The 17,916-nt window shown below is 38.2% G+C and overlaps 1 protein-coding gene and 1 long non-coding RNA gene across 3 annotated transcripts in view; one reads left to right on the forward strand and one right to left on the reverse strand.

Moving 5' to 3' along the window:
• The window catches only part of LOC139974185 (uncharacterized), a 32,120-nt gene that overhangs the window by 12,959 nt on the left and 1,245 nt on the right, over positions 1–17,916 (forward strand). The window contains exon 2 of the long non-coding RNA XR_011795416.1: positions 2,615–2,748. This is a non-coding gene — a long non-coding RNA (uncharacterized lncRNA). The remainder of the gene's footprint in view (positions 1–2,614; positions 2,749–17,916) is intronic.
• On the reverse strand, positions 862–17,793 carry LOC139974177 (peptidyl-prolyl cis-trans isomerase-like 3). 2 transcript variants are annotated; one of them, XM_071981150.1, is made up of 5 exons: positions 17,657–17,793; positions 7,283–7,410; positions 5,609–5,717; positions 4,115–4,233; positions 862–2,470 (listed from the first exon to the last, which is right to left on the reverse strand). In XM_071981150.1, exons 1-5 carry the CDS (start codon positions 17,657–17,659, stop codon positions 2,335–2,337), a joined length of 495 nt encoding a protein of 164 aa, XP_071837251.1. In that variant the 5' UTR covers positions 17,660–17,793; the 3' UTR covers positions 862–2,334. The 2 variants fall into 2 exon arrangements, with proteins under 2 accessions (XP_071837251.1, XP_071837250.1); XM_071981149.1 differs by lacking the exons at positions 862–2,470; positions 4,115–4,233; positions 5,609–5,717; positions 7,283–7,410 and adding an exon at positions 9,961–14,193.

The raw sequence follows: 17,916 nt of genomic DNA on the forward strand, positions 1-17,916 counted from the left end.
TCTTTTTCTTTAGATGTACATGATTAATAATTGTTTACACTAATAGTGAACTCGAAGTAACGGGTGTAATATTATTGTTACAGTGGCGTGCACAACTTATAGTGGACAGGGCTAGGGGGAACACACCCACTCCCATCTTCAGTTAGGGAGGGGGTGGTGGGGGGGTTGAACGGGTTCAGTCGAGGGATTTTTTTTTATTCGGCCCGGGAAGAATTAGAACAATGATGAGTATTTATTACCACAACTTCACTTAGAGCCACCGAAAGGGGGGAGGGGAGAGAAAAGACTCCAGCCCTCATGAAAGTAATAAAATCATAAAATCATAATAAAATCATTGATTATTCTGTAGCTTTCCTTAAAGACTCGAACCTTAAATCAATCGAATAAATATTTTAAGTTTCCCATCTGCCCCTCCCCCCACCCTTCCTAATCCTTTGAAATCCTGTACACGACACTGCATAGCTGCACATTGAGGACAAAATACCAAAGGTAATTTATCATTATCTATATTTCACTCCATCTAAAGATCACTAGCGGTTTATAATCGCACCTCATCACCAGCTTAAAGGGTAACTTGAAACCATGTTCGAAACCGACGGATTTTATTTTTGGGGTTTTTGGATTGTGTAGCGGACCTCTAGCTGGATGATAATTTGGAGGGAATAGAAGGGGGTGATGAAGTGGGAAGGGGTGGGGAGGCAGGCGGGTTGGCATTACATGCTTTCCATTTCCCCTTCAAACCACTACCTGCAGACTGTCTGAATTTTTACCTAGCTAAACCCTAAAGGCAGAAATATTCCTTTTTTATATGAAAAAAAAAGGTCTCACACCATGGCAAAAGAATGTAACAACAAAAATACATACATTTCTTTTAATTGTTATGTTATATTTCAATACAAACGTACACATTTCCAATACCGTGACTGTTTGAACTCCCATTTATAGTTTAGAGAAACAGAACCTATCTGTAGACTTGTATGAGTACAAGTATGTCATACGAATAAGATTTTTAAGAAGATACTGTAGTGCAAGTACCAAAACTTATATCTTGCTTTAAGTTTATATACTAGATTTCTAAAGGGCTGTGAGTACAATGACAGTATATGTTATGAGTACCAGCACCAATATCTACCTATGCTAGAATAGGAGCTACAGCGCGCAGACTAACTACACGTCTGCTATCAAATAGAATCACTACCATAAACTCCAAAATCACACAACTCTCTGAACACCCTTACAATCCTATCACATGATATGGGATTTAGCTATTGCTCCAATCACAAAATACACTTGTGTCATGTTAATGCAGATCAGCATCAACTTAGAGAGTGGTAAGATAATATACTCTGCAAACTGCATTTTGTAGCCTTCACAGTCTGGTTCTGTCTGTCACCATAGAAACCCCCTAGACGTTAGTCAATGTGTTTTAAACAGAGAGAGCGTCACTGCCTGTACAAAGGATATCATAATAATTCGACATAATATGGACAACAAATGACCCCTTCCCCCCCCCACCCCCATCAAGAAATGTTAAAAAGTACAGAATGTCAACGCAACATCATCAGTATAGAACAATTGATTTCAACTGTCCACTCATTCTTTCAAATGTATTGTCAAAGTGTTACCATGTCTATCGAATATTCAATTTTAACTCAGTATTGACTGTAACAGAAAGTGCCCACAGTCACACCCAGGATAACTATCCATCACAATTTCGTTATTGAGGAGCCTCCCACGACCCATGAACTACTGTACAACCACAGGGCGGGTCAATATGAGATAAAGATTAATGTATTCTGAAATGCCCATGAAGATCTCATGAACATATGAAGACTTCATATGAAGGGGGGACCAGATGACATAACTGCCCCCTGGGATCGATCTGACTCTCGAATGCCCTGGGTGAGGGGGAGGGGGAGAGGGGTGCATACCATTATGATCCATAGATTCAATGTATTGATGCATCATATCAATGTTTAGTAGTTAACTAAAGCATATACAGTACTGCAGTTTGTTACCTTCCTGTCACACCTTCCTAACGTTATTATGGAAACTTGTGACTTTTCATTAGTATTGTCTGTCACCATCACGATAAGAGCAGGTTACTGCTAACGGTAAACTCATTACTACAGGGGATTCCCCATGACTCCATACTGTACATGTCATCTCTGAGCCATCAAAATCCATTTAATTCATGGACCTGCATCTTTATCAGTAATTAAACTGCATCATCATCAGGAAACTGCAGAATCCATCCACAACATTTCTCGGCCTTCCATGATATCGAGTTCATTTTTTGGCACTGTGTCACCATGGCAACCAACTGCCAGCGGTTTAATCTGCATTGTCTGCTATGGGATTTGCATGCATTGTAACGGTTTGAAGCTTCACCTCGTTCAGCGGACGAAAATTCTTTTCGTTGACGGGAACTTTTTCCAGTTCATCGAGTGACTCGAATCCATCGATAACCCTGAAGAATTTAATAAAGGAATGCAGTCATATTAAAGATATCATGACGGAAAATATTACAGTTAGTGTAAAACTTTCATGTATTAATGAACTTAAATATTAAAAATGTAAATTTAAAATGTGTCGACTTTCATTCTCATTTCAGTTGACCTCAGAATATCAAGACATCCCTGTTTTCTTTTAAGTTAAGGAGAGCAGATAAGTTGCTACATGGGATCATTCCAATCAATGGTTTATCATTCATCTCAATAATCCAGGCCACTGTGCCCTTTTTGTGAGGTGAGTATATATTTCATTATAGCCGTTACAATAATATTATACCATGGGATAACAGTATGTTTACAACATCTCAGTGAGAGCAGTCATTAAAAATGTTTTTGTCTAATATCTGTGTTGTTTCACTTCAAGGCCACCCAACATTCACTTCCATTCCAATTTTAGCAAAACATTCTTTTTGCTGCATCCACTAAAGATAGTAAAAAGAAAATCTAAATCTAAAAAACAATAGTAATTATAAGTGAAAATACAATGTTGAGGGAGATCCAATAATTTCTTTACAAAGGGACATGGTAGTAAGGAGATACAGGGGTTTTCATATTGTAATAGCAGTCAACTTTTGGTGGGGGGGGAGGTGGGGGTGCAGGGGGGTGATTCCACTCAACCACCGAGATGAATGTACTGCAGAATGACGATAGGGTGACTCCATTGTCAGATAATGCGACACTTTCCCCCCATTCCAAAATATCTTGTTCCACAGTGCTCTACATGTGGTTGTTGTGAATGTAAAATACATCACACTGCTGATGTCAGATGCATTGACAAGATACTTCTCATTCTCTAATGGCGATGTTTAATTAACGAAGGCTAAAACCTGGTCCTCAGTTGAAAAGACAAAAGATTAGAACAAAGGTATAGGCGTAGGATGATGTATTCATGCTTCAAGAAAGTGGATTAAATTGGCTTTAGAGTTGTGAATTGATCTAAAGAAATCCCCAAGTCAAAATAACAATGCAAGCATGTGGAATTTCTAGGATATAAGTCTCGGCTGTGGGATTAGTGGTGGTGTGTGTGTGTGGGGGGGTTGGGGGTTAGGGTCCAAAAACAATTCCAATTTATAGTTCTAGGTGGATGAGCAAATACAAAGTACTATGAGGATGTGATACATAGATCTAAAAATCGAGAAACTCCACAGCAAATTAGTCAAGCATTTCAACTTAGGTCATTGGAGTACCCCTTTAATGTATTAATAGATGGCGCTACATATAAATTGATAGTAACCACATAATTTTGGTAACATACTACATCAGTATGGTTACAGTATGCCAGTTTTGTGTAGTTAGATACAGATCCTTGAGAGTTTTTACTTTTTGGGATATAAAAAATAAGGCTATTTGACTATGTTTGAGTGTTCTTTTAGGTAACAAATGCTCACTGTTTAATTACACGACTGAAGGAAGGGGATTTTTTTCACAAGAAAGGAGCGCTCTTAATTCAAGGTTTTTCTTACCCATATGGCACATGACCACTTCCCTCACCCCCACCCCTCCCCCACAGCTTTGCCACCACTGAAGCCATATATCAATAAAGTTTATAGAACTTTGAAACTGGGGGGGGTCCTTTCAACCATATCAATCAACAAACTAACCTTCCAATGATAGTGTATTTCATATCCAAGTGAGGCTGTCTTCCGTAGGTAATGAAGAACTGCGATCCATTTGAATCAGGACCGTTGTTGGCCATGGACACAACTCCTCTGACGTTGTGCTATAAAAAAAAACAGACCACATGAGAAATTTCAATCGTAAGCGAAGATATCAAATGATACATTATTGTTTTATTTTACATAGTGACATGAATACTGTACTTGTATACCTCTGGCTCCAGTGATGGATTATTTGGAAAAAAAAGCAAGAAAATTGCTAAGAATCATGAAACAGCTGTAAGTTTGTTGTTTTCTGGAATGTTATCTCAGTGAGATAAAATTCACAGGGCACTGACTCGTCATATATTGTTATGTATTTCTCCTGTTCAAATATGGCTACCACACTCCGGACGAAGGAGGAAGGAAGCTACCATAAATTGAGAGGGCAGAAAACTGGTGGGGTCTAGGGTTTTCACAAGAAGAATTTGAGTTTCCTAGATGCTACTGTATGGTGGCCCACGTGAGACATCAAAAATTGATTATTATATGTCTAAATTTCTACTCTCTTTGAAAAACACCAATTGCAGTGATTCGTGGCAATTTTGACTTTTCTAGTCAAACTTTTGACTATTTATCAAAATTTCAAAAAAAAAAAAAAAATCAGATGTACTATGAGTCCTGAAACCAAAAAAACTGACCACTTGATTACCTGCTACATTTGCTGAGACAAAGAGTCCAGGAGAACGGATCAGTATTGATATTGAGTACATCCTCAGTTGAAAAAATTAAGGGAGCACAACAATAGTCCTGCCCCCTCTTATTTTGAAACGTCTGCCCCCCTCCCCCCCCCAAACCTCTCTTCCTACACCTGTGCCACTCGCGACCATCCGGGTGGATTTACAAACTATAAAATGTGTTCAGATTTGTAGGTATTTTAAAAATGTTGTCATACATACAGTTAAATATTTTTCTCATCTGCGATTCACTCATCATCTATAATGATTCTAGTTTGAGCAGAGAAAGGCAACATGTCCACACAGCAGCAACACTCCTACCATCAACCTGCATTGTAATCTTTCAATCTTCAATCTGCTGCCATTTTCACTAATGGGTACCCTTCAAAATCAGTATATTTCTCCAACTTACCCTACTGTTATGGCAAACCAATGATCACAGTACAGTATGTATGCTACATGAATATTCATGTCAGTAGGACAAATTACAGCCAATCACAAGACAGTGCTTGTAGACTTTACAAAACCACACCTACAGAACAATGTTTTGGGCAATGTGAATAATAAGGAGCCAGTGGAAACTAGCCTGCTTTGTTTCAAGCACCACGCCAAATTCTCAGGATGTGATACCTTGAGAAATATCGTCAGACCTGGATATAACCTCCTCTCCATGGATAAAGTGGGAACTCTGTTTAGGTCACCACACGACAGAAGTTCACAGAACCTTGCAGTTATGAAGGAAATTCAAAAATATGATACTAACCCGCAAGGCATCGTCTATTTCATCTTCAAATTTTCTGCCCCAGATGCTCTGTCCACCTTTCCCAGTTCCATTAGGATCACCTGTCTGGACCATGAAACCTTTGATGTTCCTGGAGAGATGAGAGACATTGAGAGGAATGTATAAAACTGCATGATACGTCCCCTTACCACAGCCAAATTCTAAGTAACTCTTCTTGATACTAAGGTCTGCTACATGATAATCACACAATATGGTACGATGTCATTTTTGGCCAAACTAGTGGCCCCCTTCACGGAGATTGGGCAAAACGAAGTATTCACATGTAAACAAATTTCCTGGGCTTATGTTCTTTTTTTCAAGAAATTACTCAAGCACATATAAAGAGATTGTGTGATATTCTGTGTTCTAACTGTGCTATGCTATTAAGCAACCTATATTTGCATGTATGCATAGTAATGACCAATGGCTGTCGATATTTAGTGATCGTTATTGGTAAATATTGGACACTATTGCAATTCTGCGATATTATGTGTAAATACCTTAATATAACATAATTACCTACATATACCTAATTACCTTAGTATAACAACTATAAATATTGTGTAATGTGCCGTCGAAATGTGTAAGGTCAAAGATGTTGCAGATAAAAAGAAAACATCATGGCATTATTCCGTTAAGCTACACGTCAAAAGACATGCATTGCTTTGATTAATATCTGTCAAAACTGACCAATCGAATCCATTTATTATTCCTTTGATGAAGGACAAAATCTATCGGTTTCAAATGTTTTCAGATTTGTGGGTGCTACCGTGGTGGTGGGGGGTGCCGTAGTACTGTATGTTCATCGACTTTATCTCCAATAACTGAATCTCTGCATGATTTCAAATTCTTTAGATTTTTTGTGAATCCAGATTCTTGGAGAGGGATATTCTTTCAAACTTTTTCTCTATTCGACCCCCTCCTCCTTCACAGAAAAAAAGATTATACATTATCATTATTTCAGACTGTACTTCCTCGTTTCCTGGAGAATGTGTGCTGCACTACACAAGATAAATTGTTTTATATGTGGGATCTCAGTTTTTAATGGTAACTGCTTCAAAGGTACTTGGATGTCAATTAACACCAGGTCTCAATATTGGAGATATTCTTCTAGTGACAAAGTTAAATGTATCCAGCTTTCTCTATATCTCAAGTAACCTGGAAATATCCAAACCTTGGCAATAATAACTGACATGGAGACTCACCTGTGAAATGTACAGCCATCGTAATAGCCACTGGCGCAGAGAGCAAAGAAAATTTTCCGATGCATTTGGTACAATTTTGTGAAGTATTTCAACTTATGTCATTGGAATGCCCATTTAATGTATTACAGATGGCGCTACATATAAATTAATAGTAACCACATAATTTTGGTAACATACTATGACAATATGGAAACTGTATGCCAGGTTTGTGTAGTTAGATACAGATCCTTAAGATTTTTTACTTCTTGAGATATGAAAAAAAATGACTATTTGACCACGTTTGAGTGTTCTTTTAAGTAACAAAAGCTCACTGTTAACTTACAAAACTGAAGGAAGGGTATTTTCTCTCTTAATTCAAGGTTTTTTACCCAAAGGGCACATGACCACCTCCCTCAACCCCCCCCCCCCTCCAAAAAAAAACTTGGCAATAATAACTGACATGGAGGCTCACCTGTGAAATGTACAGCCATCGTAATAACCACTGGCGCAGAGAGCTAGGAAATTTTCCGATGCTTTTGGTACTTTATCGCAGAAGACCTCCATCTTGATGTCACCGACATCTGTATGCAGGGTTACAGACTGAACCAGAGAAAGAAAATGGCAAGAATGACATCAGAAAAACCATCACAGAACCGACAAACCATTGACCACAGAGAGTGGACAGAGACAAGTACTAGCAGACCTCAATGAGTTGGTCAGAAGTGAAAGCCATCAAGAATATTAAGCACAGTGTTATAGCAAAATGCCATACTAATTTAAATGAGCAGGTTGCTAAACAAGTGGCTAAGATGTACTGTGTAGCAATTTTTTAAGCAGGGTTTATGTATTAATTTTAATATATAAGAGACCAAAGTAAAACCAGTCAAAACTGCTATGTACAACTAAAATTATTACACTAAATTTATGTATCCTGCAATTACCTTTTGACCAGCTACTGTACAAGTATAACTGTATAAACTAGTACTGGGCTTTGATACTTGTGGCCTGCATTTTGGGCCTGTTGCGTTTACTCTCCATCCTGTAAGACACTGGGCTCTGAAGAGTGGATGCACAATACTTCAGATCAATATTTGGAATGTTGAAAATATTTCTTTTGCAAACTGTATGTACAGTAATGGAATGACTAAGTGTATGAAAGTACTAAGTACTCACTCTAAAAGGGTTATTTATGTCCCCACTTGGTATTCACTCTAATAGGGTTATTTATGTCCCAACTTGGTACAGTACTCACTCTAAAAGGGTTATTTATGTCCCCACTTGGTACTCTTTCTAAAAGGGTTATTAATGTCCCAACTTGGTACTCATTCTAAAAGGGTTATTTATGTCCCCACTTGGTACTCACTCTAATAGGGTTATTATAAATGTCCCAACTTGGTACTCACTCTAAAAGGGTTACTTATGTCCCCACTAGGCACTCACTCTAAAAGGGTTATTTATGTCCCCACTTGGTACTCACTCTAAAAAGGTTAATTATGTCACCACTAGGCACTGACTCTAAAAGGGTTATGTCCCCACTTGGTACTCACTCTAAAAGGGTTATTTATGTCCCCACTTGGTACTCACTCTAAAAAGGTTATTGATTTCCCCACGTGGTACTCACTCTAAAAGGGTTATTTATGTCACCACTAGGCACTGACTCTAAAAGGGTTATGTCCCCACTAGGCACTGACTCTAAAAGGGTTACTTATGTCCCCACTAGGCACTGACTCTAAAAGGGTTACTTATGTCCCCGCTAGGCACTCACTCTAAAAGGGTTATGTATGTCCCCACTAGGCACTCACTCTAAAAGGGTTATGTCCCCATTTGGTACTCACTCTAAAAGGGTTACTTATGTCCCCACTAGGCACTCACTCTAAAAGGGTTACTTATGTCCCCACTAGGCACTCACTCTAAAAGGGTTACTTATGTCCCAACTAGGCACTCACTCTAAAAGGGTTATTTATGTCCCCACTTGTCCCCACTTATTTATGTACTCACTCTAAAAGGGTTATTTATGTCCCCACTTGGTACTCACTCTAAAAGGGTTACTTATGTCCCCACAAGGCACTCACTCTGAAAGGGTTATTAATGTCCCCACTAGGCACTCACTCTAAAAGGGTTACTAATGTCCCCACTTGAACAGAACTTTAGTCCTAAACATAAACACCAATATCATACACAAATGAAAAACAATTTATTAATATTAAGTTTGTTGAGTTCATATTAATATATATATTTCTCTTTTCATTGTTTTGAAATTTACTCCCATTGTACCAAAAGTAAGGAATACAAAGTACATGTGGTTAGGTGCAAACTCTTGTAAATAGTATGATAAACAAGATTATATAACATGCCATGTAACTTATAACAAACAGATTTATACTTTCAACATGCAGTTAAAAATTAGTTTAGATTCAGAGGTACAGTAGATAGTACAGGATTTCTCATAAGACGGGGGGGGGGGGGGGGTGGGGGGAAGGCAAGTATCCATATACACCAAAAGTACTGTAAATATTGTCGTGCATATTAAAACGACATAATTGAGAAATACCTACCACACACCCAGCATGCTAATTACTGGCCCCAGTTCAAGTGAAGAACCACTGAAAAGGCATCCTCCCCATCCCCTTACACATATGCCCTCCCCCCTCTCCCCCCCCCCCCAAAAAAAAAAGAGGGGACAATAAGGAATTTACCAAATTTGAGCCTCTGTGTGTTTATTGCAAGGGCAACATGAAGTTTAGTTTTATTCATCTGATGCTGTTTGGTAAATCTACGGCAAGTTCTCCTTGAAGATATTTCTATTTCTCGCTTCGATTACTACTTAGAGAACTTTCTGTCTCTTTCCTTGCAGCAAAGACCATTGTTATACTTTCTACGCCTTGAAATTTCCATCTATTAAGGGCAAATTATACAAAATAAAACATGTCTCTTGTCCCTACACATACATATATCCTATTGTGATCTCTTTCTCTTCCCTCTATTTAGTTTACTTTTCTTGTCAGGATTGTACATAGCTTGAAGCAAACAGATTACATGTCATAGTTGCACACTGACAGCAAAGTGTTTATTAAATTACTTTATTTTTCACTTTTATTCTGTTGACCCTTGGATTGGATGCACATGGTATGGTTCCAACGTTACCTGTACATGCTGATGTGAAGTTAACTGTACAGTATACACCAATGACTGTCTGTGCTGTATTGATACTGGGAAACATTCCATTTTTGAGGTAGTAAATTGGTATTTAAATATTGAAGAAAAAACATATTTGTTAGTGTGCATAGATCTACTGTTTGCTTCAAGTTTACAAAACTGAGCACTGCAATAATTGTGTCAAACAACACAAAAATCAACATGTTACAGTTCTGGAAAATGCCATTTCTCCAAAACCTGAAAAACACTATACAGACTAGTGATAGAATAGATTCCATAAACTTGAAATCCGTACATCAAACAGTTAAACTTGATAGAGGTGTGAAGTAATTACTGGATGAAGCTAGATGAACAGTCTATGGTCTACAGAAATCTTGGTCACTTTACGACAGGCCCAAGCCCATAGCCAGAAATTCTGAGCTGGTGGTGCACCAAAATTTAAGGAGGAGCACTCACAATTTAAGGAGAGGAACAATACTTGCGACATGAAGCTTGGGAAGTAATTGTACACACCAGTATGGCATAGATGAGGGTGAACAGTTGTTAGTACAGACGAGGCACAACCCATGTACCCGTGCCTGGTCATGGCCTGTGCAGCCCGTCAAAAGGTTTTTAATGACTGCAGCTCTTCGAAAAGTTTTACAGGCTCTGAAAATTACCTTTCCATATCCTCTTTAAATTTGAGGGAAAAAAATTGCACATGACTAATTGAAAGACTAGAGCCTTGATTTAAAACTAAAACAGCTTATCTTCATGATATAATTTATATCTAAAGAAATTGAATTTTTACTATTTGTAATAGGTTCAGGAAGTTCCAGCCTGGGAAGTTGGAACTATAGGGTCAATTCCATGGTGACTCGCGTGACATTTTTACTCAAATTCCTCTCTATTTGATATCATTTAACAAATAAAGAAATTACCTGGGAGAAAAGCATTAATGTAGCAGTGAATGTACGCCTTAATGCTTACAACAGTAGAGAAAAAATATTTATACCTCAAGTATTGGGGGTGAAATTGGCGAAAAACTAAACGTGACTCGCGTGACAGTTACTATTAGCAAAAATCAGAATGCACACACAAATGTTCGATTTCTTATGTCTTATTAAAATTTTTCCAATCACTTTTTATAATCATACCGAAGTTGAAAAATACCTCTACCTCAATTGCTATGCAACTTTGAAAAAAAGTTGTAACGCATGAAAATAACGATGAAGATGTATTGTGACTCGCGTGACAAGAAAACTTGACTCACGTGACAAGTTCACTTTTCGGATAGTTCTAGACCAAATGCAGTAGTGAGTTGAGGGCACAGATCTTGCATAGTGAAATATTGCATTCATTGGTCTAGAAAGTGTCCAAAAGGTAGTTCCCTTGGGAATGTCCAGATGATATTAATGTCCCCGAGTTACCTTCATGACTGCAGACAGTAGGTAATATACTGTACGGGTAGTACAGTTGTTCAGGCAATATATTTTGTCAATTAATATTTATAACAATATTTAGTCTGTTGAAGTCACTCATTTGAAAGTTATAGAAGAAACAGATCTATCAAAATGTGATTCAAATTACCATTCTCATTTGTCATATTTGAATAAACCAAAAGTGTAATATTTGAGAAGATACATTTGCTCATAGGATTTTGGGAATGATTGAGCAGTTAAGACCTTAAGGTTGTCAAGTCATAGCACATGGCATTGCCAGATACAAATGTAGATTATGTTTTAGTATAATACTGAAAAATCAATGACATGTGCTAACTTTCCAAATGTGGTGATAAAATAGGCATTATATTGCGAATAAATATTCATGATTTTAAATTCTGATATTTCAAATGAAATTATGATAATTAGTTGCATTATGTGTACCCATATTATTCAAGTTGCCTAATTAAAGGGGAATGCATATATGATATCTTTAATCAGTGATTCATTCATCAAACTAGATAACATCCCTGTAATTTTCACACAGTAAATAGGTAGAAACACTATCTTGATTTGACGTGACTCGCGTGACGTGACTCGTGTGACATTCATAAAGGGTGATTTTCGGCAAAATTTGAATATCTTCTGAAAAGGAAAATTCAGTAATCCTTTTGGTATCTATGTGAAGACTTGATATTCATTATTTTGGAGTAAAACTATTGTGCAGGCAAGGAGAAAAATAGCAAAAACAGTCAATTTTGTGACTCCGTGACAGTAAATCGAGGGTGTTTACTGTTTTCTATTTACCACTGTTGTCTAATGCCTTGATATCAAAATAAAATTGAAGCTATTAAGTGAGCACTATGCTATAGCAAATATAATTAGTCCAACACACAGTTAATAGGTAGAAACACTATCTTGAATTGACGTGACTCGCGTGACGTGACTCGCGTGACATTCATAAAGGGTGATTTTCCACAAAATTTGAATATCTTCTGGAAAGGAAAATTCAGTAATCCTTTTGGTATCTATGTGAAGACTTGATATTCATTATTTGGGGTAAAACTATTGTGCAGGCAAGGAGAAAAAAAAAAAAACAAGTTTTGTGACTCGCGTGACAGTAAATGGAGGGTGTTTTCAATTTACCACTATTGTCTAATGCCTTCATGTAGAAAAAAAATGAAGCTATTAAGTGAGCTCTATGCTATAGCAAATATAATTAGTCCAAAAGACTGATGATATCTATGATTACTATGTACAAATCTGCACAAAATGAAATTTCACTGTAGTTTTCATAATTTAGTTACAACGGGAACCATTTGTTATAACTGACCCCATAATCAAACAAATGATGTTTCAGGGGTGAAAAAATTATTTTTAGTAACTAATATTGGAAACTGATACAATTTTAATGTACAATGATTTTAAATTTTTTGGTATGATGTTGACCTTATCATGAAATTGACCATAGAATAGAGGCTCATGTACTTTATCATAATCCTCCTGACATGAAGGTTAATCTTAACTTTTTCTTAGTCACCTAGGAATATAGCACCCCCAATACTTATCCACATGACCCTTTGTAACATGCCCAAATACAGATCCCTCAATCCCTGGTGTCTGATCATTTCTACCAGGGCAATATATATGACATGCCCTTTCCTTTCCCTTATATTCACAGATACGGTAATCTATTTGCAATAGCTTCAGGAATTATGTAATAAAAGCTCATATATACTTATCATAACCCTCCTGACATGAGGGTAATCTTAACTTTTTCATAGGCACCCAGGAATATAGCACCCCCAATACTTATCCACATGACCCGTGGCAACACACCAGCAAACAGACCCCTAAATCCCTCCTGTCTGAACACTTCTACCAGGGCAAATCTGACGTTCCCTTTGGCAGTTTCCGAGTTCTGACTAGCAAGAATAATTCTAGTCTTGACGACATCTAGGGGATTAGTGATGGCAGCTGCCGTTCCCCCAGATACCGCCCCGCAAATTCCGCTCTGCCATGCGTCCACGGGCCCGCCCTGGTGGGTGGACCAACTTCTCTTGAGGAACTCCCACAACGGAAACTGGAGGAATGAGAAAGGCACTTCGCGTAGGACGGTACTCAGGTATCCTCTGTACACTCCGCGTACTCCCTCCGTCTGCAGGGTTGCCCTCAGAATGCTGAAGCTCCTTTGTCTGGTGGCCTGAGCACGTTGCTTGACGACTTCCACGGGCACGCGGACGAAGCACGCCAAGATTTCTCCGACGGATGCGCCGGCCATCTGCACTAGCGGGTCGTACTTTGTGGAGAGATGGGCAGCGCCGATGGATTTGGTCAGTTCGTAGGTACAGAAGAAGACGGCCGCTCCAGGTACTGATCCAAGAGAGGCGGCTCCTAGACCGCGATAGATGCCCCGGAATCCTCCGCATTTGACGAAGCCCTCCCTGCTCTGAAGTCTTGTTTTAATGGTATCTATGGGGAACAGGGATACATCTACCGTCAATCCAGCTATACCTCCCGAGAGGAGCGCAACAGAGAATGGGACCCTCTGCTCATTCATGTCATGCTCTGGTTGGCAGTTGTTACGAGTTTGCTCGATCAAGTCTTGAGGCGAGTCTCTTCTTGTAGACGACGATGAGAAAATTGTCGCATTCAGAAAAGAGAATTGTTCCTCTAATACCACTTGTTTTCTTTTCTTTTTGGGAAAAGTTAGTAATTCTACCGTTTTTTTTTTATCAGTTCTCAAGTAAGATCAGCTCTCTTATCTAAACTTCCTCAACATCAGTCCGATCCTTTCATGATAAGACTGTGTGAAGAAGAAAGAAAAGAAAGCTGACCATTACAAAGGGTACAAGTGACCACTCAGGAAAAAACAATCAAATTTGTCCTTGCAGTATGTAGCATGCTAATTGTACAGTACATTACAGTACAGGAGTTTATGGTTTGATTCAAGTGCTACAAAGGCAGGCCTACTGTTTTGTATCTGATATACTGTATTGTACTGTAGACATCTGTATTGCATACTGTACTGCACTGCATTGTACTGTACTGTACATATGAAGTAGTAGTATGTCGGTCCTCCAAAATAGAATTTTTAAAAAGTCTGCTACTGTACGTTCAACCATCATTCTTATCCCACCATCACTCTGCACACAATTGGTATTCCGAAGGTGTGGCAAAATATATCCATGTTTTCAAGTTGTATTCCTTTTATCTGTAAGCATGTGAAAGGCGTCTTCCCCGTGCTTTAAGTGATATTGTTAATCCTGGTAATGCCTGTAAAAGCACTCCTAACAGGACAAGGAATAATGCACACGTTTAAGTTAGTAGAACGCATAAAAACATTATAAATTACTAGTACTGAATAATTACTATAACATGGCAAGTTCTTCCTAATGATGTCAAGATGTAAAGTAACTAGTACTGTATGCTAATTCAAATACAGGCTACAGTCTAGAACAGTGGTCCTCAATCATTTTCTATGAGGGCCAAATACAGTAATACATCATTCGCTGAAGGTTCAGGTCAGAGATATTCTAAAGCACATTGAGCAACATGCAAGGTACAGTAGGCAGGGCAATGTGCTCAAGACTGAGGCGTTAATGGTTTGCATACCGGATTAGCATTTACTAGATTTATGCCCCCACCCCGCCGCTCCCCTTCCCCCCACCCCCAATTTATTTTTAATTCGGACTAAGATTCAAGGGTAAGAGTTGGCTCATAGGCCAAAAATTGAAAACCACTGGTCTTAACAATGTACAGTACATGTACTATCAATATCTCTAGAGTTTGATATAGTTCAAGTTTAAAGCTGAGGTTATTGAATGGAGTGCAAACCCAAACCAATTTCATCATATTGTACAAGTATTTCTAGGTACGTACAGTAGTTGTGATCAAGCCAGGTTACATACCATACAAAGGAAAAAATCATTCATGTTACCATGATGGAAAATGTTCCTTCATAAACCAGACTGAAGACATGATCAACTATTTTAAACTTGAGTATACGGTAACCATGTACTGTACGTACAGTACATACCACAGAGCCATTTTACCAAGGCCTGTCAACCAGTACTGACTTTATAGGACATAATTATCATTTTATCAAGTTTTGAACCTGTATACTTTCAACTTCCCCCAGTTCCTACTGTATATCAACTCCAACACACATACTGTATGACCATACATGTACAGTGCTAGGAAGGAGATTTAAAAACTTGGCCATTTAGAGGACAACTTTCGTAAATTTGTGTAATAATCAACACAAGTACTTTAAAAATATATAAAGAAACCAAAGTACTTTGCATTCCTTTTAAGTAGAGGAAAGTAAGTTTTAGATTGTATTTCAAAGTTTAACTTTGCCACCTTCTTACGATAGTGCCCAGGCCTAATGCAGTAGTACTACGACTAATTACAGAATATACTGTACTGTAAGTACTATAGGCACAAGATAAATTTGCTATCCACATGTTGGCAAGTACTGTAGCATTTAGCTGAAGTTTCGATTTGCAGTACCTTCGCCTTCAAAATCCCAGTGATTTGTGAAGGTACAGTATAAATCCACACACTGAAACTACAGTAAAAAGATAATACATATATATCTGGACATTTCTATCAAATTGTGACACAGGGAAACTAAAATACAGAGTACTGTAGAATTGAATATTTTGTTAGAGGACTGATGCAAATCATAAAAGTACCTAGGCTAGTGGTTACCTAACATAATGCCTAACAGATTTTGCAGGTTTTAAACATGAGCAGCCCATGGATAAAATGCCTAGGCCTATTCTTAATCCTTCTCGTGGACAATGATTCCAAATATATTTCCACACAAAAGAAGTTCAAGTTACCACTAACTTGACTAAGTTACACAATAAAGACCTGCCTATGTACAGTACAGTATCTAACAGTAACACTCAGCAGGCAATGCTCCTAAGCAGGGTTCGCAGGTTTCTTCCGGGTGGAAAAAAACATGGTTTTATCCACTCGGAAGAAAATAGGTTTCTTCCAGTTTCTTCCGGACAAAATGGAAGAAACTAATTTTTTTGGGAAAAACTTTTGATAAAGTTTCATAACAACCTGCAATGATTTCTAAATATGTAATAAATGGACAAGAAGCACTAAAGTGTCATCTAGGCTAGGTTTGGAGCACATGACCTGCTTCCAGCATACAGTACTGTACACAATATAGTACTAGGCTACTAGCATCGGACAGTTCAGGGAACAAATATGGGCAAACAATATTTTGCAGACCAGAATGGTCCTGATTATAGCCCAGTTCTTAGTTAAAAACTACTTGGAGGGGCAAGTGTCCCTGGAAACTAGTGTAGGCCTACTACAATGCACACTCATTACTACGATTACATTGTCCACTATGACCATATGTTTCAATCCTACTCCAATCCTACTCAGTGCATGGGCCAATTCAGGTTAATCATTCATACAGTATGGCCAGTTATGCAATTCCTGTTGGTGGGGGGACCGCAAGATGATAAGTACTGTACAGTAGTCCTTCAATATTGTGATTTATAAGTAAACATCTTTTCGTGTAGAAAAACAACCCAAAATTATAATCAAAACAACAATATCATATTTCGATGGTTTCAATGGTATGCATTTCAGTCAGATGGTGGTAAACTATTTGTCTCTTTATCATGTATGTGGGTTGTGCTGCGTATACAGTATGCCAATTTTTGCAGTTTCTTCCACTTTCTTCCGGTTTCTTCCAGAAGAAACTGGAAGAAACCCGGAAGAAACAGGTTTCTTCCACGTCTCCGGAAGAAGGTTTCTTATGGAAGAAACCAAATCCTGCTCCTAAGTCTAGCCTATTTTGCGAAGATTGTCGCAACTTATGCTAGAATTAACAGGAAATGGAGGAAAAGTAGCTGGAAGACCATACAGCTTTTTTTTCAATAAGATTTATGCTACGCAGTTATTGTATGCTGTTCGTAGAGTGGATTGACACTCGCACAGCCTACCCATTTGAACAGTGAGTTATTACAGTAAGTAGCCTACAGTATTAGTCGTACTTGTGCAATGCCAATGGCTGTTACAGCTTGCAGTAGGCCTAATACTGCACGTGGTTTGGCTATGACTGTAGTAGTTTCGCGAAATTATGATTTGGTCATTTAAACATATTTTACATTGACACACTGTCGTTTTATACGTGGTTCCGAAATAAGGTCAATCGAAGAAAACATAATATAAGGCTTCGAAAATAAACATTACAGGCGGGCATATATGATTTAAAACTAAACTACTGTTCTCACCATAATTTTAGTGATCGGTCTTGCCTCGCTGAATGCATGTAAAGCGCAGATGGTAGCACGGATGTAATTCGATTGCGGTTGAGCAGAAACCAACAACTTACCTGTACGGTGCGGCGCTGCGCAGCAATTTGAGGCGTGTCCTGAAATATTAAAATAGGGCCTTATAATTTTACAGTGCTCAGGTTTTTGAAATTGAAGCAAACAGTAGAAGCACACTAACAAATGTAAGTTTCCTTCAAAATTTTATATACAAATTTACT

Source organism: Apostichopus japonicus, chromosome 9 (genome assembly GCF_037975245.1).
Source record: "Apostichopus japonicus isolate 1M-3 chromosome 9, ASM3797524v1, whole genome shotgun sequence".
NCBI lineage: Eukaryota > Metazoa > Echinodermata > Holothuroidea > Aspidochirotida > Stichopodidae > Apostichopus > Apostichopus japonicus.